This window comes from Urocitellus parryii, chromosome 11 (assembly GCF_045843805.1).
Source record: "Urocitellus parryii isolate mUroPar1 chromosome 11, mUroPar1.hap1, whole genome shotgun sequence".
NCBI lineage: Eukaryota > Metazoa > Chordata > Mammalia > Rodentia > Sciuridae > Urocitellus > Urocitellus parryii.
Window position 1 is genome coordinate 68,583,932 of NC_135541.1, and position 27,413 is coordinate 68,611,344.

The following is a 27,413-nucleotide window of genomic DNA, read 5'->3' on the forward strand; positions in this document are numbered from 1 at the left end:
GAGTGGATGAATTGTAAAAGCTATGTTGCTTTCAGTTGTCCAGTTTAGAGAATTTAAATATTCCAGAAAAATTCTATCAATGGCAAGTTTGAGATGAGGGCCTATTTAAATATCCAACTCAGAGTGTATGCTTTGGTTATTAATTGCCATGTTTATTACTGCACCCCACCAAAAGAACAAAGAAAAAATCATGATTATTATGCTCACAAATACTAGCTTTGGGAAACTGGACAAGGCAGAGAGGGATTGTCTGTCTTTTTACCAGATACCTGGGGCCTCAAATAGGATGAGTCCAATAGCTGAAGGTGACTTTAACTGGAGTTGGAGTAATTGAGAATGGTAATAGATTTTCACTGTCCTGTTTATTGACTGAGTAGGGGTGATTTGAAGACTTGGCTTAGCTTGGACTAGTGAGCACAGCAGTTACATATGGCTTTTTCATGAGGCTTTGGCATCTCTCAGAGTGGTAGCTTGGTTCTAACAAGGTTTAAGCTAGAATAAATACCAAAATCTTAATGTGGTGTGTTATGGATTACTACTCAACCACATTCACAGTACCCTTGGCTGTGGTACCTCTCTCTGTCAGAGGATTATATAGCCCTGTCTCTTATTCTCTGGTGTGACAGAGGTTTGGCTGATAAAAAGTGAAAGACATATGGGCACAAACTTTAAAAACTTGTGCATGATTTATCACTTTTATTTTCTTTCTGCCATGACAATGGCAATATTCCACAGAGAGTGCTCTATTAGCCCAAGTCCAGACTGAAAATGACAAGGAACAGGGTCATGGTGAATATGTGACATTAGAGATTAATAAATCTTCTTGTAGATAGCTGAGAATCTTTTGGAATACTTTGTTACAAAGCACAACCTAGCCTATCCTGGCTGATAAACATGGTCTCTGAGCTCTTGCTTATTATTCCATCTCTTTGCTACAGCCTCATTGGCCCTTTGGTGGTTAAAAAATTGTTCCCGCCCACATTAGAACATTAATCTGTTATTCTCTTATTCTCTCTCTTGCTGTCCTTGGAAAGTAATTTTTTTTTTCCTTTGCCACTGAACATTTATTCACCAGTGAAATCCCAGCCTTATATGAAGTACTCAGGAAGGACTGCCTGACCTGTGTTCAAGATACTCTGTGTTTACACTGTTGTGTCATTATATCTGTTTCACTAAATGACAAGTTCCATGAAGACAGTGACTACTTATGCTTTGGTAACCATCATATTCCCAGTGACATAATCTTTTCTCTCTCTAAAGAGGAGCATTTTTTTGTATCTTTGTGCATGTGGCAGAAAATAGCCATCATAACCCTAAGACACTTCCCCACTTAGGGGCAACCAATTAATTATCATTCCAATGTTCTGTTTCCAAATTCTTATAGAGAAATTCTGATTTTCTAAACTTGTGTGTCATCTAGCAGTGGTCCAATCACAATTTACTGGAAGATCTAGATTAAGCAGAGTTAACATGGCCACAGAAATGTCTACTCTGGAGACAGGGGGAACTCTCAGGGAAGGGGATGAGGACTGAACTGACATCCCCAAAAGTATCTGCTATAGTCAGCACAGCAGATAGGAGCTTTATGTGTTGATTTTAACAAACTTCTTCTCAAAATTATCCTCATAGAGTATACAATAGTTTCTATTTTTTTTTTTTTTTAGGAAGAAAAGGTGATAATCAGGTAGTTGTTTCTGTCTTCCTGAGTTTTGTCTTTTCTCTGGGATCCTTTCATTTTGATTGTCACTTCCACTTCACCCTGTTCTCTTAGAATTGTGGATGGGTGTTAAGGTCTGTAAATAAGTCAAAAATAACACCTGGTATTTTGCCAGAAAAATGTTAGAGTTCGTAAACAAGTCTGGATGGTGCCTGGCAAAATGTCAGAGGGAGTGGTTTGAGAAGTAACAAAAGTGAGCCATTAAGTGTGGAGATTCCTTATTGGTTGATTGATGTATCTAGTTTATGCTAATTAAGATAAGCTGTGCAAAATGTATAAATAGCTCTGTTGCCCTACAATAAATGGCTCCCATTCCTGCTGTATCAATGTACAAGTTATTCGTCACTCCCCGGTTATTCTGCTGCAGCCGGACTGCGGCAGATGGTGGCCCGTTACGGGGAGCCCCGGGACACTCGGGGGTAAGTGACGAAAAAAGCTGCCCGTCCATAGATAGGACGGGAGCAATCTGCTCGTCCCTAGGCAGATAGGGCGAGAGGAAAAATGGCCATTTCGAGAAAATGGAAAAGATTGATACAGTATGTTTGTGTCTTGTCTCAGTGTATTGTATTGTCTTTGCAATGAAAATATGGAAGGGGTGAGAAGTAAATTACTAAGGGAAGAAGACACCCCAATGAAACCAAGAATAGTTAGGGCATGTGTTGATAAAAGCCCAAGAACTCTAGTCAAGAAGAAAAAGAAAAATAAAGTTCAGGAAAAAAAGGATTATCAGAAAAAAAGTTGCAGCAAAAGGCTATTACTAAATGCTTTTCGTTACCGGAGGGTGCGTGAATCTGTGCAGCGGCTGCCATGTGCGCAAGCGGGTCATGGTGCAGCAAGTACCTTCCAAGCAGCGGCGGCAGCCGGCTCTTCCACTGCCGGGAGCCCAAATCTAGACCTGACCTGGAGGCACAGTCTAGCAGGCTCTTGCTCCCTGTGCCCTAAGCAGTTTGAGTCCGGGACACTCCCCAGGGCCATCCGGGGATGCCTGGGACACTACAGCTGGCAGAAGACGCTACCAGCGTCCCTGATTTTTGGTCATTTTCAATGCCAATATCTAAGCTACAATGGTTCTCCCACACCAGGAAGCTAATAAGTAATGAGCACTATTAAGGCTTATTTCAAATGTAAAAAACCTTGAGATAATGTACTAAATTGTTCAAAAAGTTGTTTTCTTAGTGGAATGCTACAGGATTTTCTTTAGCCAGCGTTGCAGAGTTCCTGCCTTTGTCCCAGTGCCAGTGAAAACGAACGTGGAAGAATTTCCAGCGTTGCTGAAAACCGGAGGAGATTTCGGCTGAGAACCGGACAAGACTTCGGATCAAGCTAGCTGCCTGCAGAACTTACCTGGACTGTGATTTAAGCTAGCTGCCTGCAGAACTTACCTGGACTGTGATTTACCTGGACTGTGAGTTATTCTATTGAGATACTGCATTACCTGGACTGAGACAACAAACTGTAATGTACAACAAATTGTAACTCGGTATCTTTGCTAACAGTGTCATTGCTGGTATAATTTTTCCAAGGGCTTCTTGCATGGAGCCATAAGTTGGCTTGGTATTGTAACATTTTGTATCCTCACTTTCTGTTTGTAGCAGGTTATTTATGGTGTTTCTGTAAAAACCACTATGGTCTTTATTTAAATTAAACAAAAGGGGGAATTGTTAAGGTCTGTAAATAAGTCAAAAATAACACCTGGTATTTTGCCAGAAAAATGTTAGAGTTCGTAAACAAGTCTGGATGGTGCCTGGCAAAATGTCAGAGGGAGTGGTTTGAGAAGTAACAAAAGTGAGCCATTAAGTGTGGAGATTCCTTATTGGTTGATTGATGTATCTAGTTTATGCTAATTAAGATAAGCTGTGCAAAATGTATAAATAGCTCTGTTGCCCTACAATAAATGGCTCCCATTCCTGCTGTATCAAGGTACACAAGTTATTCGTCACCCCCCGGCTATTTTGCTGCAGCCGGACTGCGGCAGATGGGTCACTCTGTTTTCTTTTAAAACTAATATTGGAACCACGAAACAAAAACGAAAGAAAATAAAACCAACCCCTCTCTCCATTTTCCATAATATTGTAGGTACAAGGCAGAATTTTTATTTTATTTTTTATTTTTTTACAAGGCAGAATTTTTAAACACTTTCTTAACTATTTAGGAAGAACAAAAAGGAAATACAAAATGGAGGGCAATAAAAAAGTGTGACTCACAAATTAAAGGTTCCTGACCCTTTCCCTGGATTTACTGTTTATATGAAGACCTGAATGTCAGTTTCAACAACACAGAATGAACACAGCAAAGTCAAGTTACTACATTTTTCCTGTAACATTTATTCTATCATAAAAAGAAAAATAGAAGATAACATTTTCTAATTAGAAACTTTTATGTTTAGTCATTTCTACCTCTGAAAAAATTTTAAAAGTACCCTTATAACTAGTTTTACAAAGCAAGTATTTTCAAGGTCTTAAACACAAACTTAAAAAATCTTTCCCTCTTTTTTGTTAATATAAATTAGACTATATATAATAAGATGAACTGAATTTAGGATTCCCTAAAAACATTTGTAAATAGGGACTGATTACAACTCATCTGAATAAACACGATACACATTGCCATTAAAATTTTTTCAAGTGTGCTTCTGACTGATAAGTATGATCCATGTCCTACTACTTTTTTCCTGAACAGAGACTGTGAGCTGGGTAATATCTTTTAGTTTAAATTAATTTGATATTTTAACTATTACATTTTCCACATGATCAAGCAGTTTTTATATTGTGTTACATACCTCTTGTACTTCTTACCCCAGCACAACTAATCTCAGAAAAAAAATCCTATAACTTTCAAAACAAATATACAATTTGTTGCTTACATTTGCATGTGGTCTGTAAAATTTAAATTATTACCAATATTTATTTCAGCAATAGAAATATGTGAAATATGAAGTCTTTTAGTGGTAAAAATTTAAGAGGGTATAATGCTTTAAATCTGGTTTAAATGAGGATTCTGTTGTGTAGGTTAAAATGAGCACAGGTAGCAATTAGAAGACTTAGGTTCTAGTCTCTATCTCTTCCACTATGTAATAATGCTGTAATGTTCCTAATTACCTCAACTATAGCTATTTTTTTCTACTTAAACTAGAAACTTTAAATTTCTTCTAAAATTTCATGTTGCTGAGTAAACATTTTCTCTCATATCTAAATTTGTTTTTATAAAAATGCCCACTGATTGTAAGTCCTTACATAGGTAATTCTTAATTCCATCATTGTTAATCATATTAATATGTGCATATCAGCAATCTCAAATCCATTCCAGAATAAGAGAAGACAAAAATAAGTAAAATTATCAGCATGGAGTCAATGCCCCTGAATTATACACTTAAAATTATTAAAATGGTGAATTTTACATTATGTATATTTAAGTATAATAAAACATTACACATACACACACAGAGGGCTTTCCTAACAACTTGACCTACAATTTAAAATTGCATTATACTTGTTTTAGACATAAGTCTGTTTCTCCAAAGGATTCCCCAATAACTTGTTATAATAGACTTTCTTAATCCTAGTTGTAATTCCAGGGACCAACTCTGTATGGCTCTTAGTTACCAGGGACGGTAATTATATATCATGGCTTTTCCAAGTGTTGTTAGTGTATTTTAATTATTATTTTGAACACAGGCAATTCATTAAACATATAAATATTTGTAAGGCTTTTGAAGTAGACACCAAAAAACAAAAATCCTTCATCATTATATCATGAGTTGGAGTTTAGAAAATGTGGTCACAGAACTCTAGAACTTCAATAAATGTTGATTCACGAATGAGACTTGATTAGACAAAACCTAAGACCTAGCATCAGCCCAAAGACCTTGCCTGGAGTGTAAAATAAGTACACAATATTACAATTTTTAGGATGTATGTCAAATAATACCCTTCTTAAATAGCTACTTATCCAAATAATCCCTCCCACTTTCTCTAGGTATCTTTTAACAAAATTGTACTTCAGCCTGGAATCATCAAAAATAAGGTATCTGTCTAGACGATCCACAAAAGCTACCTGTTGGAGATTTTTGTTGATTATTCCTGAATAGCATAGTGTCATTTCTTAAAAACCTGAACTTAAACCACTTAGCCGTATGTTACTAAGTACACGGGTCAGTCTTGATGTTTACCACACCAAGGAGAGTTGGCTTCTTTCCATTCCCGAGGCTGATCCCGCCCCGTCTCCTTCAATTAAATTCGGCTAAAACAATTCAACAAGCCACCTAATTAAATTCTGAGCTCAGTAGAAATTTCCAGCCCAAACCACAGTAGTTTAGCACTCAAGGAAAGGGAAACTTATAAATTTCACGTTGAAAGATGCCAGGGACCCAGCCGCTGACATTTCTTGAAAAGTTACAGATCCTATGCTAGTTAGCCAGCTGTGCACCTTGCTGGTCGGGAAGGCGCGCTGTGGATCGGGGCGAGCGAAGGGAAAGATTATGAGCTTCGGTGGACGAGGATAGGAAGGAAAGGGGAATAATCTATAAGGACTGAGTCCCGAAGCTCTTAGGGGTAAGGATCGAAAAAGGCCTATTCAGATCGGGCCACTGGACAAAACCACACAGAGAACGGGCTCCCTGAATCTAGCGTTCGCCCGGTGGCCGTTAAACGCAGCAGGAAAGTGGGCGTGTTTTCTTCCTCTTCCCGCCTCCCTTGAGACCGGAGCCCAGTCCTTTCCCCTGGTTTTCACCCGGGCGGCTCCAATGGCTGACAGGCCGCAGACCTGAGTCGGAAGCGCCCCGCCCCCCGCGCCGCTCGCGTCCTCGGGGTCCCGTCCGCCCAATCTTCCCCGCTCGGCAAGAGGCGGTGGCTCCGGCTGTCACGTGTGCTGGCAGCCGCCAAGTGAGGCCGCTTTTGCGACACGGTGACAGCCAAATGGTGCGACAGGAGGAGCTGCAGCCGCGGCCGCTGCGCCCCGCACCGAGAGGTTTGAGACGGCTCCTGGCGTCGCCCAAAGGGAGCGATTGAGCGAACAGAGTCCTGCGCGGCGGCGGGCGGCGAGGGGGAGCCGCTACGAGTACCCTCGCTCCCCGCCGCTCTCGATGAACCCGGCGGAATAAGCCGCCTCTCCAGCAGGAGCTGCGCCTCCATGAATCCTTAGTTGTTTTTTTTTTTTTTTTCCTCTTTCTCTCCCGGCTCCTCACCTCCCACCCCGGCTCTCGTCCCGCCTTCTCCCTTCACCAGCGGCGGCCGCTTTCAGGTGCGGAGTCCAGAGCGGAGCGCAATGGCGTCCAACCCCGAGAGGGGGGAGATTCTGCTCACGGAACTGCAGGTAAGGGCCGCGGCCCGGGCGGGAGGCGCTGGTCAGGACGCCGGGAGAAAGTCTGGCGCGGGGTCAGGGGCCAAGGGAAACCGTGTGGCCGCCGCGCCCCTGGCCCGCTAAGTGCGGAAACTCTGGGATGTCACTGGTGAACCGCTTCCCTCGGGAGTCAGACCCTACGCCCGGCCAAGACCCGGCCAGCCGCCGCTTTGATTGGATTTGACCTACCAGAGGGACCCCATCTCTGCGAGCCAGCCAGGCTGCCTTGGAGTCTGCTCTTGCCGGGTCCCGGGAGCGGCCAGCTCACCGCCCCCTCCTTGGTGTCAGAGTAGCCCGCGAGCGCCCCCGTCGCCCCCTCCAGTGGCCCGCCCGGGCCCCGCCCCGTCTTTCCCCCCAACACCGCTCGGTAAACTCCTTTGAATGACTCCTAAGCTGTTTGCTCGTCCCTTCCCTTCCCCTCAGACTCTGCACAAAGAGCGCCCCCATAACTTCCAGCCCCAAAACATTTTTTTTAAGGGAGTCTCATCAATTACTTGCTTCGCTTCACCAGATCTATTCAAGTGACTTTCTAACCTCAAATTTGCAGGCTACCTTTTTCTTTTTTACCAACTAGTAGATAGATTCTCCCTTTCTTGGCGACCCCAGCTCAGATCCGGAAGTTCAGATGTTGTTGCTTTTCAGACTTTCATTTTCCCTCCCGTTTAAACGCCAGAGAAAGAGCTGCAAAAGTTGTTTACAAATGAGAAAGCAGTCGACCAAGGGAAAGCATTGGGCACCACATGTCAACAAAAGATGAGAACAAAGTAGAGCCCTTGATTATTTAAATCCATGTCTAGCAGCAATATTATTATTTCCTATTTCCAGCTAAATATTTGATATAGGCACGATGTTTTGTTTTTAGATCCAGGTTGTAGGAGGAGATATGTTATCCTGTCTGGTTTATTTTTCTTTACTTTAGAGTATTCCCGAGATGTTTACATCTGGATTAAAGTTTTATTCCTTTTTTTTTTTTTTTAAAACTTACTTTGGTTTGTTTTAATGAACTCGTGTTTTGGTTACTCAAATATTAGAGTTGGGAATTAAGAGAAAAAGGAAAATAGCGTGCTTGCATTTCTTTTTGAGAATTGGACTGTTAATTTAAAAAAAAGTTGAATCTAGAAACAAGGATTGATTCTTGGTGTCAAAATTACATATTGAAACTTTGAATTTCTTGTTGAAATGCATTTTTCAACAGATCTCTCTATAAGTTTGGTTTATTGTGTAGTCAGACATAAGGTGGAAGGCATTGCTGTGAATCTTGATTTTTTCACAAAAGAGATTTCAGCAAGAGACACTAATACACTGTTGCAAATTTGGAATTCTTTGGAAATGCAAAGTTCAATTTCCTGTCATTGAAAATATTGCTATGTTGTGTTTTAATTATAATTATCTTTTTATAAGCAGATCTTAGAGTATACCACATTTGCTAAATGATTGGAATTTATTATTTTTAATTTACATGTACTTTTAAAATGAGGATGATTTGAGACACATCTCAGAAAAACTTTACCTAGTCTGGAAACATGAAAATCATACTTTGACTTCTATGGCTCATTTTTCTTTTGCATTGAGTGGGGTTAGAATTATGAAGTATTTGGCATCCTTGTTTGTATTTTACTTTTGGCACCAGAAGTGAAAACATTTTTGTTTATTAAAATATTAACAGTGTCTTTTTAGTTATATAAGGCCAATTTGGGCAATAATAAGGAAGCAAATTAAAGAAATAAAAAATATTACCTGACAATTTAAAAAATAAGACCAAAGAAGGGGAATATTTAATATAAAGCTAGACTTTAAAATAAACTAAAACTTAACTGCCTCTAGAAAAAGAGTAGTTCTTGCTGTGAAGGGTGACCTGTGCACATAATCCCAGCCACTCAGGAGGCTGAGGCAGGAGGGTCTCAGATTTGAGGCCAACCATTTCAGTCAATTTAGTGAGATCTTGTCTCCAAAAATAAATAAATAAATAAAAGAATAATTCTTATTGTTGCTCTAGTAACCTTAAGGTCATTATATCTATCCAGGACATTTTTCTTGTTTTATTGGACTCCCAGTTCTAATAAAAGTTATTGCATTTAAAGTTTATCGTGTTTATTTGAGAATATTATATCAGCACTTAAGATAAATGGTCATATAATTTGCTTCACTAAGTATATCCTTTTCAAACATTTTATTATTTCGTGGGGCCATGAATCTGTCTTATAGTGATCATTAATCAAACTTCTAAGAATCATTTTTTAAAGCTCATAAATTATTTAAATTTATTTAGATTGAAAAAGTTCAATATGAATTTCTTAATGCTTCTCTGCTGAACAGATTTTATTTCCATAGTAAGTAATGCAGCCAGTTTAAAAATGTGTTTAATTTTTAAAAACTATTACTTTGCTGTATCTTGTCTTAGGAATACATGTTTCACTCTGAACATTGGATGTTACAACTTAACTTTAATGATGCTGATATTTATTTAGAAACATAGTTTTTTCATCATTTTTTTCAACTCATACTGCAGAATTTGAAATATGTTACTACTTGAGGACCTGAAATTGTTTTGCTTGTTAATAACCTCTATAGAAGGATAGAACTAAGAAAATCTGAAATTATAGTAGTTTGTCTTGTTAATCACTGTAATGTTTCTTTTCTTTTTTTTTTTAAGAGAGAGAGAGATAAAGAGAGAGAATTTTTTAATATTTATTTTTCAGTTTTTGGTGAACACAACATCTTTATTTTATTTTTATGTGGTGCTGAGGATCGAACCCAACCCCCCCCCCCACATGCCAGGCAAGCGAATTACCACTTGAGCCACATCCCCAGCCCCACTGTAATGTTTCTATGCAAAATGTTCCTAACTTTCTAGTAATTTGGGGGAACTTATTAAATAAGTAAACATTAATAAAATACAAACTTTGATGGCCAGAGATTTCAGAGTATAAGGAAGAATATTTGCTATAGTAAAAATAAAGTGTTTAAATTATAAGCTTAATTGGCAATTTCTAATTTTTATCTTTTTTAACTAATTTATTCTGTCCTGTTATTTTATTTATTTAAGTATAGAAGGAAACTTCGATATTTTTGTGAGGCTAAGGAAACTAAATTTTATTTCCAGGAAACTGAATTAACACTACAGTGAATCTCAAATGAAATGTTGGCTTTAACGGTAATTTTGTAGAATGCCAAACCAAATAGTGAGCAGCATACTAATAAGGTAACCTTGTTGATTATTGGTGATTTACCTTCTTCTTCAAAATACCTAGTGAAGTGTTTGGTTGGGAATCTTAAATTCCATTCCCAGCAGACTTTATTTAGATAAAGGGAATTTGCTTAAGTGAAAATTTGTGGTAGTTTGCCCTAAATTATAGGTATTAATTTTAACAAAGTTATTTAGTATCTACCAAAGCAATATTAGAGGATGTAAAAACAACAAGAAAATGGCTTTTTGGTTCTAGAAGAAGCTACAACTAACTTTTGTTCTAGAAGAGAATTATATGAAAGTACAAATAACTTTTATCGTTTGCTACATATTTAACACAATATTTAGTATCCTGTATACTTTGACAATAACCTAGCAAGGTAAAAAAATTTTTTTCCATTTTTATGGATCTGGAAACTAAGTTCAAGAATGTTAAGTAAATTGCCCATGGTTGTAATAGAAGTCTGAATTTGAACTCAGATCTGTATGTTTCCCACTACACCATTGTTTAAGCTGCCCTAATGCTCTGGACCCATAAATATTTTGCATTCCATTGACCTTTTTACAGGCTTTCTTCATTTAATAATTATTGTTTCTGAAGAAAGATGTCAAATGTTTGCCAAAATCTCCCAAAAGATTTACCCTTTCTCTGTATACTGTCCACAGGATCAATTTTGTAACATTTTATGCTTTTGTACAATCTAGCTGTGTTTGGCACTTAGTTGGTGCTCAGTATATTAATGGGAAGGCTATATTTGTCTCTGTATTTTCACTATTTTAAGAGAAGTTTGTTGGAATTGTGAAATTACAGTTAGCCCTCGGTATCCGTGAGTTTCATATCCATTGATTCAGTCAAATGCATATCACAAGTATTTGAAAACATTATATCTGTACCAAACATGAGACTTTTTTCTTGCCACTGTTCCCTAAACAATGCAGCATAACAGTTATTTACATAGCATTTAAATTGTGTCAGAGACGTTCGTAGATTATATGCAGAGCTGTCTCTTGATCTAAAGGGGATTACTTCCAGGACCCCCATGGATTCCAGAATCCTCTGAATCCTTCATATAAAACAGTGTAGTATTTGCATATAACCTATGCACATCATCCTGTGTACTTTAAATCATTTCTAGACTACTTATAATACCAAATACAATGTAAATGCTATATAAATAGTTGTCCTATGATGTTTAAGGAATAATGACAAGAAAAAGTTTGTTCATATTCAGTACAGGTACAATTTATTTTTTTCAAATATTTTCTGATACTCAGTTGACTCCTCAGATACAGAATACTTTGATATAGAGGGCTGACAGTACTACTCTGTCCCAAGGAACTTGAGCATCCACAGATCTTAGTATTCTGGGGGGGATCCTAAACTAGCCCCTGCTCCTAATACAATTATATTTAGTTTTTTAAAATTTACATTTCTAATCCACTTTTAAAAAAAATACTCCTTCAAAAAGAACAAAAGGAATTTCTGCAAAAATTAATTACACCTATATACACCATACTTGTATTTTTCCCATTTGATGGGAAATTAGGAGATGACATCTAATTTTGCAGTGATACTGGAAAGTGGAAGGTTAGAGTAATTTGGGGAATGTAGTATAAAAAGATATATAGATTTTACAGTTTATTTGAATTATAAGTGTAATGCATTCTTATTGTATGAAATTTGGAAAAATGCAGGAAAGCACAAAAGAAAATAAAAGTTGTTAATAGTTCTAATATTTAGAGGTAACTGACAAACCTTTCCAACTTGAAAATGCATTTCCTTTTTTCCTTCTTTATCCCATTTTCCTTCTTTATCCCATTTTTACTTATTAGAATTTTAAAGAAAATTGAAGTTCAAAGAGTTAGTTAGCTTTCTGTTACTATAACCCATTCCTGATACTATCAACTTATGAAGAGAAAAGTTTTATTTGGGCTCAGTTTTGGAGGTTCTACTCAATCATCAGGCTGACATTGCTTTTAGGCCTTTTTGGTGAGTGGGTAGTACATCATGGTAGAAGTGCATATTAAAGCTCAGCTTATGGCTGGGAAGAGAAAGGGTTGGGGTCCCACTTTCCTGTTTTAGGACAAGCACCAATTACCTGAAGACTTCTCATTAGATCCCACCCCAATCGCACTAAGCTGGGAACTAAGCCTTAAACAGCTTGCCCTGTGGGGAACATTATAGACTCAAAACTGTAGCAAGTTGTGAGACAGAAATAGCTATAGGTTAAACTTTTTTTTTCTTGCCACTGGTTTTAAAGAAGTAGATCAGTAGCTTTAAGAATTAAATATAAGTATTTTGATTTTGTCTTTGTGCTTTGAGATATAGTTAAGAATCTGAACATTTGGTTTAGGTTTAGTAACCTACGATGATGATACATAGTAACAACTCTGAACAAGTAAAACAATGCAGTGTAGTTTTCATTATTGATTTATAGAAAACTATAATATTTATGATTTTTAGTGTATGCTTAGAATTAGACATTATTAAACTGGCAGATTTTTTTGGCTATCTCAATAATAGTCTCTGTACAGAAACTAGTGATATTAAATGATAATTCTAAAATGGGTCATGCTTTCTTACCATTTCAGTAAGTATTGAGGTTAGTTCTAATCTCCTGCAATTCCTATCATTCTCATGTGATCAGTGTTGAAAAAAGGAGAGGTAGGATATTTTGTAGACATTTTGTATTTTTGTTCCAGGTCTTAGCATCTGATTCTTTGGGCTCTGTATTTTACTTAGATTCAAATTTGACAACAGTAAATTTTTCATGCTATTTGTCAGATATTCCTGTCTACTTTTAAACAATTATGAAGAGCAAATTAGTAGTTTGTAGTTTGTAGAGGTGAATATCACAATAGTATGACTTCCATAATATAAATGATATTTGAATAAAATAATTCTCCATTATTGCCTAATAAAATATAAAATGTTGAACAATTGTCAAATGTCTATTATAGAGTATAATAAAATATGACACTTACTGTGCTTCATGTATGTCAGAATTCAAACTTGATAGCAAAGTTAGAAAATTAAAAACTAGTTTAAAGCTTTAAAAAGATATTTAAAAATTTGAATGGGAAAAACATACTAATGAAAAAGTAATTTTTAGTATCTTAGGAAAATAAATCAAGAACATTTATCTTGACACATGTCTAGCTTCTCTTAATTTATCTGATAATTTCTTATTTGAAATTAGCTTTTTCATCACATTTGGATATTCCAGCATCAAATTAAATTTTGTACATATGCATAAATATTGTCTGGAAAAAAAGAAGAACAGGAAAGCCTGAGAAGATTGTACTTGGTAATAATAAATAACATAGATTTGAAAGTAAATGGTGAGCATGATGGTGTATAGCTGTAATCCCAGTGACTCTGGAGATTGAAAAAAGAGGATCACAAGTTTGAGGCCAGCCTTAGCAACTCAATGAGGCCCTCTGCAATTTAGCAAGAACCTGTCTTCAAATAAGAAATAAAAAGGGCTGGGGATGTGGCTCAGAAGTAGAGCACCCCTGGGTTTAATTCCCAGTACTGGTGGTGGGGGGAGTCAATGTTGGTGTATTATATTATAAAGATGAGCTGATACCTAAGAATTATATAATAGATACTATTATTATTGGTACCAGGGATTGAAACCAGGGGCACTTTACCATTGAGCCAAATCTGCAGCCCTTCTTTAAATTTTGAGACCAGGTCTCACCAAATTGCTTAGGGCCTTGCTAAGTTAAGATGGCTGGTCTTGAATTTGTGATCCTCTTGCCTCGTTATTTTGAATAATATTATATGCCATCGTTATTTTCTAGGCTAGTTTTCTAGCCTCCCAAGTTACTGAGAAATATCTGTTTAAAAATTAACAATGATGACTTGGTCTTATTTGTTAAAGCCTTATTGTCCTCACATATGTACTTAGACAATTTGGAATTCATTTTTGGTAATAGAAGGTACTACCATCTAATGCATATGTTGATTATCACATTTTATACATTAATTTACTGCTTTTCCCTTTTTTATAGTAGCTAACTTAGGAACTCTTCAAGAAAGTGGTTTTTCTGCTTATTTCAGACATTTCATTGAATAAATGGTGTGAAATTTTTAGATTTTTAAAAATTAAACCTCAGGAATACTGCATTGAATCATTATCTGTCAACCATAATATAAGTACTGATGTACCATAACTTTCCCTTCCCTTAAAAAGCTAGGGACTTAACTTACATATAGTTTTACTCCATTCCATGCCCTTACTTCCACCTTCTTGTAACCCAGGTAATCATCATCTTGATTCTTGTTGTCATTCTTTTTCCTTGATTGCAGTTTTATTGGGTATATAATTCTAAGTTATATCTTTTAATTGTTTTTATATAATTATGTTAAATATAATTTTTTTTTGTACCAGGGATTGAACCCAGAAGCTGTAAACCATTAAGCAATATTCCCACTCCTTTTTATTTTTTATTTTGAGGCAGGGTCTTACTAAGTTGCTGAGGCCAACTTTGAACTTGTGATCCTCCTGCTTCAGCCTCCCAAACCACTAATATTACAGGTGTGTGCACTACCATGTCTGGGAAATATAATCTTTTTTACCTGGATTTTCCACTTAATTTAGCTAAGATTTATCCATATTATGCGATGTTGCTGTAGTCATTAGTTTTAATTATTGCATAATATTTCACTGAATGAATATCTCCCCATTATTAGATATTTGGATATTTATCCACTATCCCTCGTGGGGCATGGTTATTTTCTAGTTTTTGTGATAGTGAACAAAGATACTATGGACATTCTGTGCATGTTCCTGTGTGTGTGTGTGTGTGTGTGTGTGTATTAAGTTTCTATTGGTAGTAACAGAGATACAGTTGCTGCCTCACAGAGTAGATGAATATTCACTTTAAGAGATGATATAGAACTTCCAAATAGTTGTATCAATTTATATTCATAATAGAAATATATGAGATAAATGACCCTTTAGTTATCCATCCTCTTTAACACTTGATATTTTTGCAAAACAAAGGTTGTATTATGTCATGATCTTGATGCATATTTTCCTGATTATAATTGATAAAGAATATTTCTTTTTGTTTCCTGGCTTTTTATGTTTTCTCTTCAGTGAAAATTCTGTTGTTGTATTTTTCTCTCTTTTGTATTGATATATAAGAGTTTTTTTTTTTTTTCTTCTTCTTTTTCTTTTTTCCTTTTTGGTACCTGGGATTGAACCCAGGGGCACCTAACCACTTAGCCATTGAGACAGGGTCTCACTAAGTAGCTTAGGGCCTTCCTAAGTTCCTCAGGCTGACTTTAAACTTACAATCATCCTGCCTCATCCTACAGAGCTGCTGGGATTACAGGTGTGCACCACCACACCTGGCAGGAGTTTTAAATATTTATACCGATATTCTAATGTCTTTCAGTTTCTAAATTGTCTTTTTTACTTTATTTTAGAGGGTAAGATGGGAGGGATAGTTTTGAATGTTTTACCATTTTGTGAAATACAATCATTAACATCATTGAGCTCAACAACCTTGTATTTCAATTGTATAGATTTGGTATAAAAATGATAAAGTTATACAGTTTATGTCCCATGGATTTGTAAACTAACCAAATGAACTCCTGTACACAGTTGTAAAAATATTGTATTGTGCTGGGCATCATGGTTCACACCTGTAATCCCAGCAGTTTGGGAGGCTGAGGTAGGAGGATAACAAGTTTAAGCATATTTAAGCAACTTAGTAAGAACCTGTTTCAAAAAAAGAAAGAAAGAAGTACACACACACACATACACACACACGTACATATTATATTGCTTCACCAAACTAGGCACTTATATGTTAATTGACTCAGTGAATTTAGAAGCAAATAATGAAAATTATATATGAAAATAAGTCATCAACTGCTCATTTTCCCATTCCATATCTCTTTGTTACAAGCTACTTAAAATTATTATTTGCAATTAATATTTTAAATTTTTTTGTTTGAAGGGCAGTATATTCCAAGTATAGATTATGTGAGTCAGTTACTCAAGTATTTGCATAGCTTGCATTTGACATGCTGGAGTTGACCAAATTTGATGTTAGATGTAAAAGAGAAAACATTATTCTCTTGCACAATTTACTAGAATTTACAAGCCTAAAATCTTAAATGTAGTTTTTGTGATTGTTGTTTGATGAAGAAAAGTTCTTAATTTTAATAGAGTTTTTTCATCTTATAATTGCTTTTTATGCCTCAAACCCAGATCCTGGGTTTAAAAAGGATAGTTGCTTGTTTTCTATTAAGAGTCTCAAAGTTTTATTTTTTATACTTAAATCATCGCATCTGGAGTTACTGTTTTTTAATAGACGTTGTTTTTATAAGAGTGGTTTTATGTTTATAACAAAACTTGAAAGGAAGGTACAGATTTCATATAGCCTTCCTGCTTAAACTTGTGCTAGTAGAGTGGTATATTTATTATACTTGGTTAACCCACATTAATACATCATTATTATCCAGAGACCATAATTTACTTTAGGGCTTTTTTTTTTTTGATATTCATTTATTTATTTTTTAGTTTTAGGCGGACACAACATCTTTGTTTGTATGTGGTGCTGAGGATCGAACCCGGCCGCACGCATGCCAGGCTAGCGTGCTACTGCTTGAGCCACATCCCCAGCCCCATAGGCTTATTTTTGATATCATGCATTCATTGGGCTTGTATAAATGTATAATGACCTGTATCCACAAGGTCATTATACATATAGTATCATACAGAGTAGTGGCACAGTACCAAGAATCCTGTGCTTGCTGGGCCAGTGGCACCTGCCTATAGTCCCAGCTACTCAGGATGCTGAGGCAGGAGGAGGCGAGTTCAAGGCCAGATTGGGCAACTCTTAGAGCCTTGGTCTCAAAATAAACAAGGTTGGGGAGGAGTTAGAATATAGCATGGTGACAGTGCTTTCCTAGCATGCTTGAAGTTCAATTCCGTACCACCACCCTCCCCCACCCCGTGCAAAAAAAATCTGTGTCCTACTAGTCATCCCCCCCTCTCCTAACTCATGGCAACCACTGATCTTTTTACTGTTTCCATAGTTTTTCCTTTTCTAGAATGTCATATAGTGGAATCATGCAGAATGTGATCTTTTCAGACTGGCTTCTCATAAGGTAACATGCGTTTAAGTTTCGTCTATGTTTTTTCATGGCATGATCCATCTTTTCTTTTTAGCATGGAATAATATTCTCTTATTTGAATGTACTACAGTTTGACCATTCACCTACTGAAGGACATCTTAGTTGCTTTCAAGTTTTGGCAATTATGAATAAAGCTGCTCTAAATATCCATGTGCAGGTTTTTATGTGGACACAATATTCAGATCCTTTGGGTAAATACCAAGAAACCTGGGGCTGGGATTGTGGCTCATCGGTAGAGTGCTTGCCTAGCACGTGCCAGGCTGTAGGTTCAATCCTCAGCACCACATAAAAATAAATAAATAAATAAATAGAATAAATAAGTAAAGGTATTGTGTCCAACTACAACTAAAATATATTTATATATATATATACACACATACATGCATACATACATACATACATACATACATAAATATCAAGAAACCTGACTGTAACTATTGGATTGTGTGATGAAAAAATTTTGGGTTTTTTAAGAAATTACTGAATTGTCTTCCAAAAGTGGTTGTACTGTTTTGTCCCACCAACAGTAAATGAGAGTTTCTTTTCTCATTCTGTCCAGTATTTGGTGTTGTTACTGTTCTGAATTTTGGCCATTCGAATAGGTATACTGTGATATCTCATTTTAATGAAATTTTTTTTTTTTTGGTAGTTGTAAATGGACAGAATGCCTTTGTTTATTTTTATGTGGTATTGAAGATCGAAGCCAGTGCCTCACACATGCTAGACAAGTGCTCTGGAGTTGATTTTTTAATATGGAGGAAAGGTCTAGGTCATTTCGCCCCCCACCACCACATTTTTTTTTAGAATTTAAATCATTATTAAGTGTTAAAATAATAATTATTTTGAAATCTCTATCAAACTTCTTTATAATATAAACTTAAGACAGACTTCTTTTTCAGGTTTTAGGACATAGTTTCTCTGAATGGCCATATTTGATTCATTTTTACAAGTTTGAATTAAGTCATATCATAAGGTTATATAAGAACAATACCTGAAGTTATCATAACTAGCTCATTAGTAGTTCACTTTTTTCATTCAATATTAGTTTGTTTTATTCCCTGAAATCTTAGGTCAATAAAGGTGATTCTTGATTTACCTCTTGTTGATTCCCGTCATGTTATCCAGTTATATCTCAAACTGTCTTTTCCCCTAAGTTTTCCAATCTAATTGTGCTCCTTTGTAATCAGGTAGTCACTTACCCAGTCACTGCCTCTTAAAGATATGTGGTGTTCAACAGTGTGAACTTTCCTTCTCTTTACTTTAAAATTCCTTGGAATTTTAGTCATTTCCCCCACCACCACTACATTTTAAGGGAAAATTGTTTCACCTTGCTAGGGTGTACTTTCCTAGCCTTCTACGTCCTCCATAAAATCATGTTTTGCTTTTTTGCAGGCTAAGACTTTCATTTTTTCTTGTCTTTTTGCCTAAAAAATAAGTTTATCTGTTGGGTTTTTAAAGACTGCCCCTTCCACCCCACCCCCACTATTGGGGATTAAACTCAGGGATTATTAACTATTGAGACAGAGTCTTGCTAAGTCACCTAGGCTGCCCTTGAATTTGTGATCCTCCTGCCTTACTCCCTTGAGTCACTGAGATTACAGGCATGCACTACTGCACCTGGCTAAAGAAATTTCTTAATGACTTTATTTTATAAATTTTTTTTTTTTGGAGGGAGAAGGTACCAGGGATTGAACTCGGAGGCATTCTACTGAGCCCTTTTTTTGTATTATTTGGAGAGGGTCTCACCGAGTTGCTTAGCACCTCACTGTTGCCTAGTCTGGATTTGAACTTTCCATCCTCCTGCCTCATCCTTCCAAGCTGCTGGGATTACAGGTGTGTGCCATACCCAGCTTATTTTCTACCTTTTTTTAACTTATTCAAATATAACTTCTGTCTCAATTCTTTTTTTTTTTTTTTAAGAGAGAGTGAGAATTTTTAATATTTATTTTTTAGTTCTCGGCGGACACAACATCTTTGTTGGTATGTGGTGCTGAGGATCAAACCCGGGCCACACGCATGCCAGGCGAGCGCGCTACCGCTTGAGCCACATCCCCAGCCCCTGTCTCAATTCTTTTAAAACTATTCTCTTAAAAGACATCATTAGCCTCCAGCTCCTTCTAGTCCTTAGAGGTATTTGATACTGCTTAAGCTTTCAGAAACTTTGTTTAAATTAAGTTTTGAGGACCCTGCCAAACACTGGTTACTTTTTTTCCCACCATCATAGCTGCCTCTATTTGCTGTTTATTTCCTTTTAACTCCTTTCCTGTTTAAATATTCCACTTCTTTTTAGCCTATTTTCCCTGCATCATTCAGATTAACTACCAGAATGATTAACCACCAAAGCCTTGTTTTGTCAGATTTACAGGGAATAGAGACCCATTTAAATTAGCTTAAGCAAAAAATGAATTTATTGGAAAGTTACAGGGACATCTCACTTAATCCAAAAGTAATATCATATAGCCAAGTCCCATGAGTACTGAACAAGAAACTAGATGTTCTCTTTCTATGGCTACTTATTCTCTTATCTCTTTAATGCTGTAGTGCTAGTGCTGATGTCTGTGGTACATGGCTAACTGACTGTGTGTCTGGATTCTAAATGCTTGGATGAGAAAATCTAATTGATCTTTGTTGCTGGAGCATGCACCTCTGATCTGTTCAACTTTGGCATTCGGCAAATGGGGTTCTCTAATACCAATGTTAGGGATAGAGATTATTCTCTACGAAGGGAGTGTTAGTTAGGAGAGACTTCTACTTAAACTCTTTCAGTAATTTTCCATCTGTTGTAGAATAAAATAAATTAGACCTTCCATCATCTGGCTCTACTAGTCCTTTCAGTTTTTTCCTTACTGTGTATTTTATATTTGGGCATATTAAACTACTTGCAGTTTTTTGAACCATACTATTTTTTTTCATACCTAAGTAGCATTGCATATGATATTTCAATTTTGAGAATACTACTGTTGTTATCTTCCTGAACAGCATTTATAAAACTGAGCAGTTCTTAAACTTCTGCTAAGATATGTTAATATATAAATTTGTAGATTTTTAATGAATAAGTAAATGTAATGAATTTGGTCATGCAACATTTTTGGCCACTTGCAAATCATTCTATTTCCCATTTTGTAATTCCTGTCATTGAATATATAGGTTAGGGTGGTAATTGTTAAATTATATATGGTTTCTACTACTTCCAAGACGGGTACTAGTTTTGACTCATCTTTGTGTCCTTAGCTCCTTATGGCTTATGCTTCATAAATGCTTGAATAATCAGATTCTTTTTGTTATGACCATTAAGTCAAATGTGCTTTCTCTAAGTGTCTAAAACCTATCCTTCCCTTGGTTGACCATACTAGAAAACTGTTCACTTTCACTTACTACTATCTCAGCCTCTTCAGCTGATATCTTTTAATTATGTATTTTGAATTAATTCATTACCACTATCCAAGTGCAGGTCCTCATTATCATTTGGGTAGTTATAAAACCTTGATATTCTACCTCTATCTCTGTAGTATTATTCTGCTTTTATTTAGACTGTGTACAACTGCTATATTAAGAAGTTGTCAAGGCTGGGGCTGGGGCTCAGCAGAGCGCACTTACCTGGCATGTGTGAGGCACTGGGTTCGATGCTTAGTACCACATATAAATAAATAAAATAAAGGTCTATCAACAATTAAAAAATATTAAAAAGAAGTTGTCACTAGCATTCAATGACTCCTACTTATTGTGGGATAATAGTCCTAATTCCTTAGAAGGCAGTCTGGGCTGTCATTGAGCCCTAAAGTACTTGCCATTCTTATCTGACTCATGTAAACAGCCTATTTTTCAGTCACAGGATGAGTAGTAATTTTTTCCACACCTATGTTCGTGGTACATTCTATAAAAACTAGAATACTTTTTTGGAGCCAATTTAAATTTCTACTTTTTAAAAAACATTTTCCCCTAGTCATGTCTAATCTCTTCTCTTTTTTAAAAAATATTTTTTTAGTTGTCAATGGACCTTTATTTTTTATTTATTTATATGCGGTGCTGAGGATCAAACCCAGTGCCTCATACATTCTAGGCAAGCTCTCTGCCACTGAGCCACAACCTCAGCCCCTAATCTCTTATTAAAACAGAATATTTTCTATGATAACATCATTTATTGCATTGCACCATTGCTGTATTCTGCCCTATTTCCCCTAGTTATTTGAAAGCTACAAATCTTGAGGAAAAGGACTTGAATGAAAAGAATAACTTGTACATATAGCCCCTAATTAATGTTTGTTGAATAAATAACAATCTAATGTCCCCAGATCCCCAAATTGTACATTTATTACTCAATTTTTTTCCTATTTTGTTTTTGGTATTTATGAGAGCAGAACTGCATTGTATGACTTTTATTAGGTAGAACCATCTGGCAGGTACAAAAGTTTGTTGAGTTATGTAGTAATTTAATTTTCCATTTCAAACTGAGATTCTTTTGCTGATGGAAGGACCTGTTTTCTGGCATAATTGAAGCAAATAATAAAAATAACATTTTTATTTAAAAAATGGTAACTAATACATGTTATTATTTTACTTAGACTAAAACAGCTATATTTAAGTTAAGTAAACTCTTCATTTTACAGTCAAGAGAGCTAAAATTTAGAGTAAGTTAAGCTTTCTTTTATTATTATTTATTATTATTGTTAAATAACTTCACTGTTGTCATAATTGGCCTGAACGAAGATGCAAATCCAAGGACTTTATCCCTACACATTGTACCTCTTTTTTTGCAGGGGCAGGGGCGTGTACCAGTGATTTCATTCCATTCCCCTTTTTTTGTATTTTATTTAGAGACAAGGTCTCACCAAGTTGCTTAGCACCTTGCTTTTGCTGAAGATGGCTTTGAACTAACAATCCTCCTGCCTTACCCTCCTGAACAGCTGGGATTACAGCATGTACCACCACGCCCAGCTCTCTTTGTTCTTTAGACATTTTGCTGTGCTCCTTCATTCCCTATTTTTTTTCCCCACTCTAGTAACCACAGTTCTGTCTTCCCAAGTCTTCACCTGATCTTCATTTAGTGCATCATTTATAATTTTATATTTTTCCTTTTCCCCAAACAGTACTTCTACTTGCTTTTTCACCTTGACTTTTCTTGATGAATGGCTAGTTATCTGAAGGGAAAATTAATGCTGTCCCACAATTTTTACCCTGTTGGAATCCCAGATCTCCCTTAAGAATTGTATGGTTTAGGGGCAGAAGGTACCTAGGTTCACATGGCACCTTGTGCTTCCTGTGTTTCTATCTCTACACATGTTTATGGGAACATACTCTGTTTCAACAAAGATACCCTCTTTCCACTTTGTCCTTCCCCTCATAGTACACCCTGTTTTGACTCCTGTGGCTGGCTTCTCACTTATTAACTTCATCCTATTGCCTTAACTTTTCTTTGCTTATTTGCCCTAGAGACTCTGAGTTATTCTTTTTCTAAGGAAAAAAAAAAATAGATCAGTTTCCACAAATTCTTCCTCTCAAACTGTATAGCCAAATTCATTAAGTGTTTAGCCAACAAAATATTTTATATGTTGATATCAAGTGCCCAACATATATGCCCACTTTATATAAATATATAGAACGCATACTCACATAACATTTTCCTTAGTGTGAAAGCTCTGGTCCAATAGCCAATGCATTAGGGATGCTTAAGTATTAAGCATCTTTCACCAATCTAAGATTTTGTCATTTATGTTTCTTTTTATTCAGTTCCTTCACTGATTATAAAATGTATACTCTTTTGAGGAATGTTGAGGATAATTGATAGTAAAGTAATATTTTAACTGGCAAAATAAAAACAATCGGTAATCTTATGTATTTAGCAAATTTCTTTTAGGAAGTGTACTTATCAGTAATTCTAAGGTCTAGTCAAAATCATTGGTCTAGTAAATAATTCAAGGTTTGAAATCAAGAAGACCTAGGTTTTAATACCATATTTGACACATATTAACTCTTTAACTTTGGGAGAATTACTTAACTCTCTGAAATATGTTTCATTTCCTTTTCTTTTTTTTTTGGTACTGGCAATTGACACTTACCTCTGAGCTACATCCCCAATACTTTTTATTTTTTATTTTGAGACAGTCTTATTGATTTGCAGGGGCTCACTAAATTGCTGCAGCTGACTCAAACTTGGAATGCTCCTGCCTCACCCTTCCAGGTTGCTGGGATTATGGGAGTGTGCCGTTATACACAGTTGAGGGATATATCTATATATATCTATATCTATCTCTATCTCTCTCTATATATATACACACACACACATTTAAATAAAAGTGGAGATGGTTTTTGGCCCAGAGGATTGTTATAGTTATTAAAAAAGTTATGTACATAAATTATCTGATATATTTTAGACAGTAAATCTTTCCACTGTCAGGCTTAAATTTTAAGATTACTTCATTTTTCTTTCAATATTTAAGTTGTATGTTTCACATGCTGGCCTAAAATGGGCATAAAAGACCTCAAGAATTGATCCTATTTCACAGAGTTTTTTTCCTTCTTTCTTCTTTTGCTTCATAGAGGGGACATTGATGGGAGGCATCTTAACATGTGGTATTTCCATGACAAGTCTTAATACTCTGCTGAGTTTATAAACATAATTAAGCAAATCTTGGTTGATATATGATAAACTTCTGTTATTGAGCTTTTATTTAAGAATCTGTAGGCTGACTCATAGTGGGGTAGGGAGGGGGGAGCATGGGAGGAATAGATTAATTCTACATAGGGTAGAGGGGTGGGAGAGAAAGGGAGGGGGCAGGGGATTAGCAAGGATGGTGGAATGTGATAGACATTATTATCCAAAGTACATGTATGAAGACACAAATTGGTGTCAACATACTTTATATACAATCAGAGATATGAAAAATTGTACTATATATGTGTAATAAGAATTGTAATGCATTCCGCTGTCATTTATTTGTTTAAAAAATCAATTAAAAAAGGGGAAAAAAAGAATCTGTGATACAAGCTTGGTGTAGTAACACATACCTGTAATCCCACTGACATGGGAGACTAAGGCAGGAGGATCACAAGTTCAAGGTCAGCCTCAGCAATTTAGTGAGGCTATAAGCAACTTAATGAGATCCTGTCTCAAAATTTTAAAAAACATCTGGGGTTGTGGCTCAGTGGCTAAGCACCCCTGGATTCTATCCCTGGCACAAAAAAGCAACTATGATATGTAATTTATGCACTATATATTATAAATATGAAACTATACATCAGTCCATTAACTTCAAGGAGCAGTTTAAATGAATTCATACCTTTATTTTGTCCTTTCCCAGAAGCTTTTGGACATTTTATAAATTTGAACAAAGATTATATACCTGCAATGTCCAAAATGGTTCTGCTTGTTTCAATACTGGATTTGTGGTAATATACTTCTGAATATTAGTAAATAATATCCACTTTGTAGTTGAGTATGCTTTAGTTTTGATATGCAAATTATAATAAGTACCCAATTGTCTGTTGCTTATTGCTTAACAAAATTAAATTTCCAGCTTATTTCTATAAAAACTTTTGTACTCAAGCATCAAGAGAATGTTCATTTTACTATAAATTTTTGTTCTACTCTAAGCTTTCAGTGTTATAACCTCATAGAAAGTCTACACAAAATTCTATACCTACTTTTTTGTTTGTCATTTTGAGAATTAAGTGTCTTATCACCAATGGAGAACTTTATTTTTTAATTTGCATTTTTTTTCTTTTTAGATATACATGATAGTAGAGTGTATTTTGACATATTATACATAAATAGAGTATAACTTAGTCTTCGGAACCCATTCTTTTGGTTGTACATGACGTGTAGTTTCAAAGGTCATGTGTTCATTGTGAACATAGGAACATTATATCCTATTAATTCTTCTGTCTTTCCTATTCCCATCTCCCCTTTATCTAATCCAGTGAACTTCTATTTTTCCCTCTCCATACCCTTGTTGAGTATTAGCATTCATATATTAAAGAGAACATTCCATGGCTGGGGCTGGGGCTGGGGCTCAGCGGTAGAGCACTTGCCTTTCACGTGTGTAGCCTTGGGTTCTATCTCGGCACACCATAAAAAAATAAATAAATAAAATGAAGGTATTTAAAAAAAAATTATTTAAAAAGAGAGAACATTCCATCTTTGGTTTGGGGGATTGACTTATTTCACTTAGCATGATAGTCTCCAGTTCCACCAGTTTACTGGCAATTGCCATAATTTCATTCTTCTTTATAGCTGAGTAATGTCCCATTATGGATATATGCAACATTTTCTTTATTCATCTGTTGAAGGGCACCTAGGTTGGTTCCATAGTCTAGCTATTGTGAATTGAGCTGCTGTAAACATTGATGTGGCTGTGTCACTGTAGTATGCTGAGTTAAAGTCCTTTAGGTTCATACAAAGGAGTGATAAATAACTGGGTCAAATGGTGGTTCCATTCCAAGTTTTCGGAGGAATCTCCATACTGCTTTCCATATTGGTTACACCAATTTGCATTCTTACCAGCTATGAGAGTACACCTTTCCCCCTACAGTCTCACCAAGATTTATTGTTACTTGTATTCTTGATAATTGCCATTTTGACTAGAGTCAGATGAAATCTCAATGTAGTTTTTAATTTGCATTTCTCTAATTGCTAGAGATGTTAAAAAAAATATATATATTATATATTTGTTGACTGACCATATTTCTTCCGTGAAGTACCTGGCGTTCAGTTCCTTTGCCCATTTATTGATTGGGTTATTTGGTTTTTATTTTTTTGGTGTTAAGTTTTTTGAGTTCTTTGTATATCCTGGAGGTACAGGCGGTGTGTTGGCAAAGATTTTCTCCCATTCTGTAGGCTCTTTCTTCATGTTCTTGATTGTTTCCTTTGCTGTGAAGAAGCTTTTTAGTTAGATAGAATCTCATTTATTGATTCTTGATTTTATTTCTTGCGCTTTAGGAGTCTCAGTTGAGGAATTTGGTTCTTAAGTTGACATGATGGAGAGTTGGGCCTACATTTTCTTCTAGTAGGCGCAGGATCCTTGATCCACTTTGAGTTGAGTTTTGTGCAGGGTGAGATATAGGGGTTTAATTTCATTTTATTGCATATGTATTTCCAGTTTTCCCAGTACCGTTTATTGAAGATGCTATCTTTTCTCCAATGTATGTTTATGGCATCTTTGTCTACTATGAATTTTTCTTGTTTTTTTTTTTTTTTTTTTTTTTAAGAGAGAGGAGAGAGAGAGAGAGAATTTTTAATATTTATTTTTTAGTTCTCGGCAGACACAACATCTTTGTTGGTATGTGGTGCTGAGGATCGAACCGGGCCGCACGCACGCCAGGCGAGCGCGCTACTGCTGAGCCACATCCCCAGCCCTCTACTATGAATTAACTGTGTTACATAAATACAGTTTGTCTCTCTGTCTTCTATTTTCTTCTACTGTTCTTCATGTCTGTTTTCGTTCCAATACCATGCTGGGTTTTGTTTGTTTGTTTTTTGTTTTTTGTTGTAGATTGACACAATACCGTTATTTTGTTTATATAGTTTTTTTTTTATGTGGTGCTGGTGATTGAACCCAGTGCCTCACGCATGCTAGGCATGAACTCTACCACTGAGCCACAACCCTAGCCCTACCATGCCGTTTTTGTTACTGTAATTCTGTAGTATAATTTAAGGTCTGGTATTGAGATGCCTCCCTTTTCCCACCTAAGGATTGCTTTGTTATTCTGGGTCTCTTATTTTTTCAAATGAATTTTATGACTACTTTTTCTATATCTATGAAGAACATCATTGGACTTTTTATAGAAATTGTATTACATCTGTTTAGTGCTTTTAGTAGTATAGCCATTTTGACAATATTAATTCTGCCTGTGCAAGAACTCAGGAATTTTTTCCATCTTCTAAGGTCTTTTTCAATTTATTTTTTTAGTGTTCTGTAATTCCATTGTAGAGGTCTTTCACTTCTTTCATTAGATTGATACCCAAGTTTTGTTTTGTTTTCCCCCAGGCTATTGTGAATGGGATAGTTTCTTAATTT

The 27,413-nt window shown here is 36.0% G+C and overlaps 1 protein-coding gene across 2 annotated transcripts in view; it reads left to right on the forward strand.

The window, feature by feature from the left end:
* Positions 1 to 6,645: 6,645 nt before the first annotated feature.
* Pkn2 (protein kinase N2) overlaps positions 6,646 to 27,413 on the forward strand; it is a 116,623-nt gene continuing 95,855 nt past the window's right edge. For both annotated transcript variants that reach the window (XM_026403322.2, XM_026403323.2), the window contains exon 1: positions 6,646 to 7,027. In XM_026403322.2, coding sequence (XP_026259107.2) covers positions 6,980 to 7,027 — 48 coding nt within the window. In that variant the 5' untranslated portion in view covers positions 6,646 to 6,979. The remainder of the gene's footprint in view (positions 7,028 to 27,413) is intronic.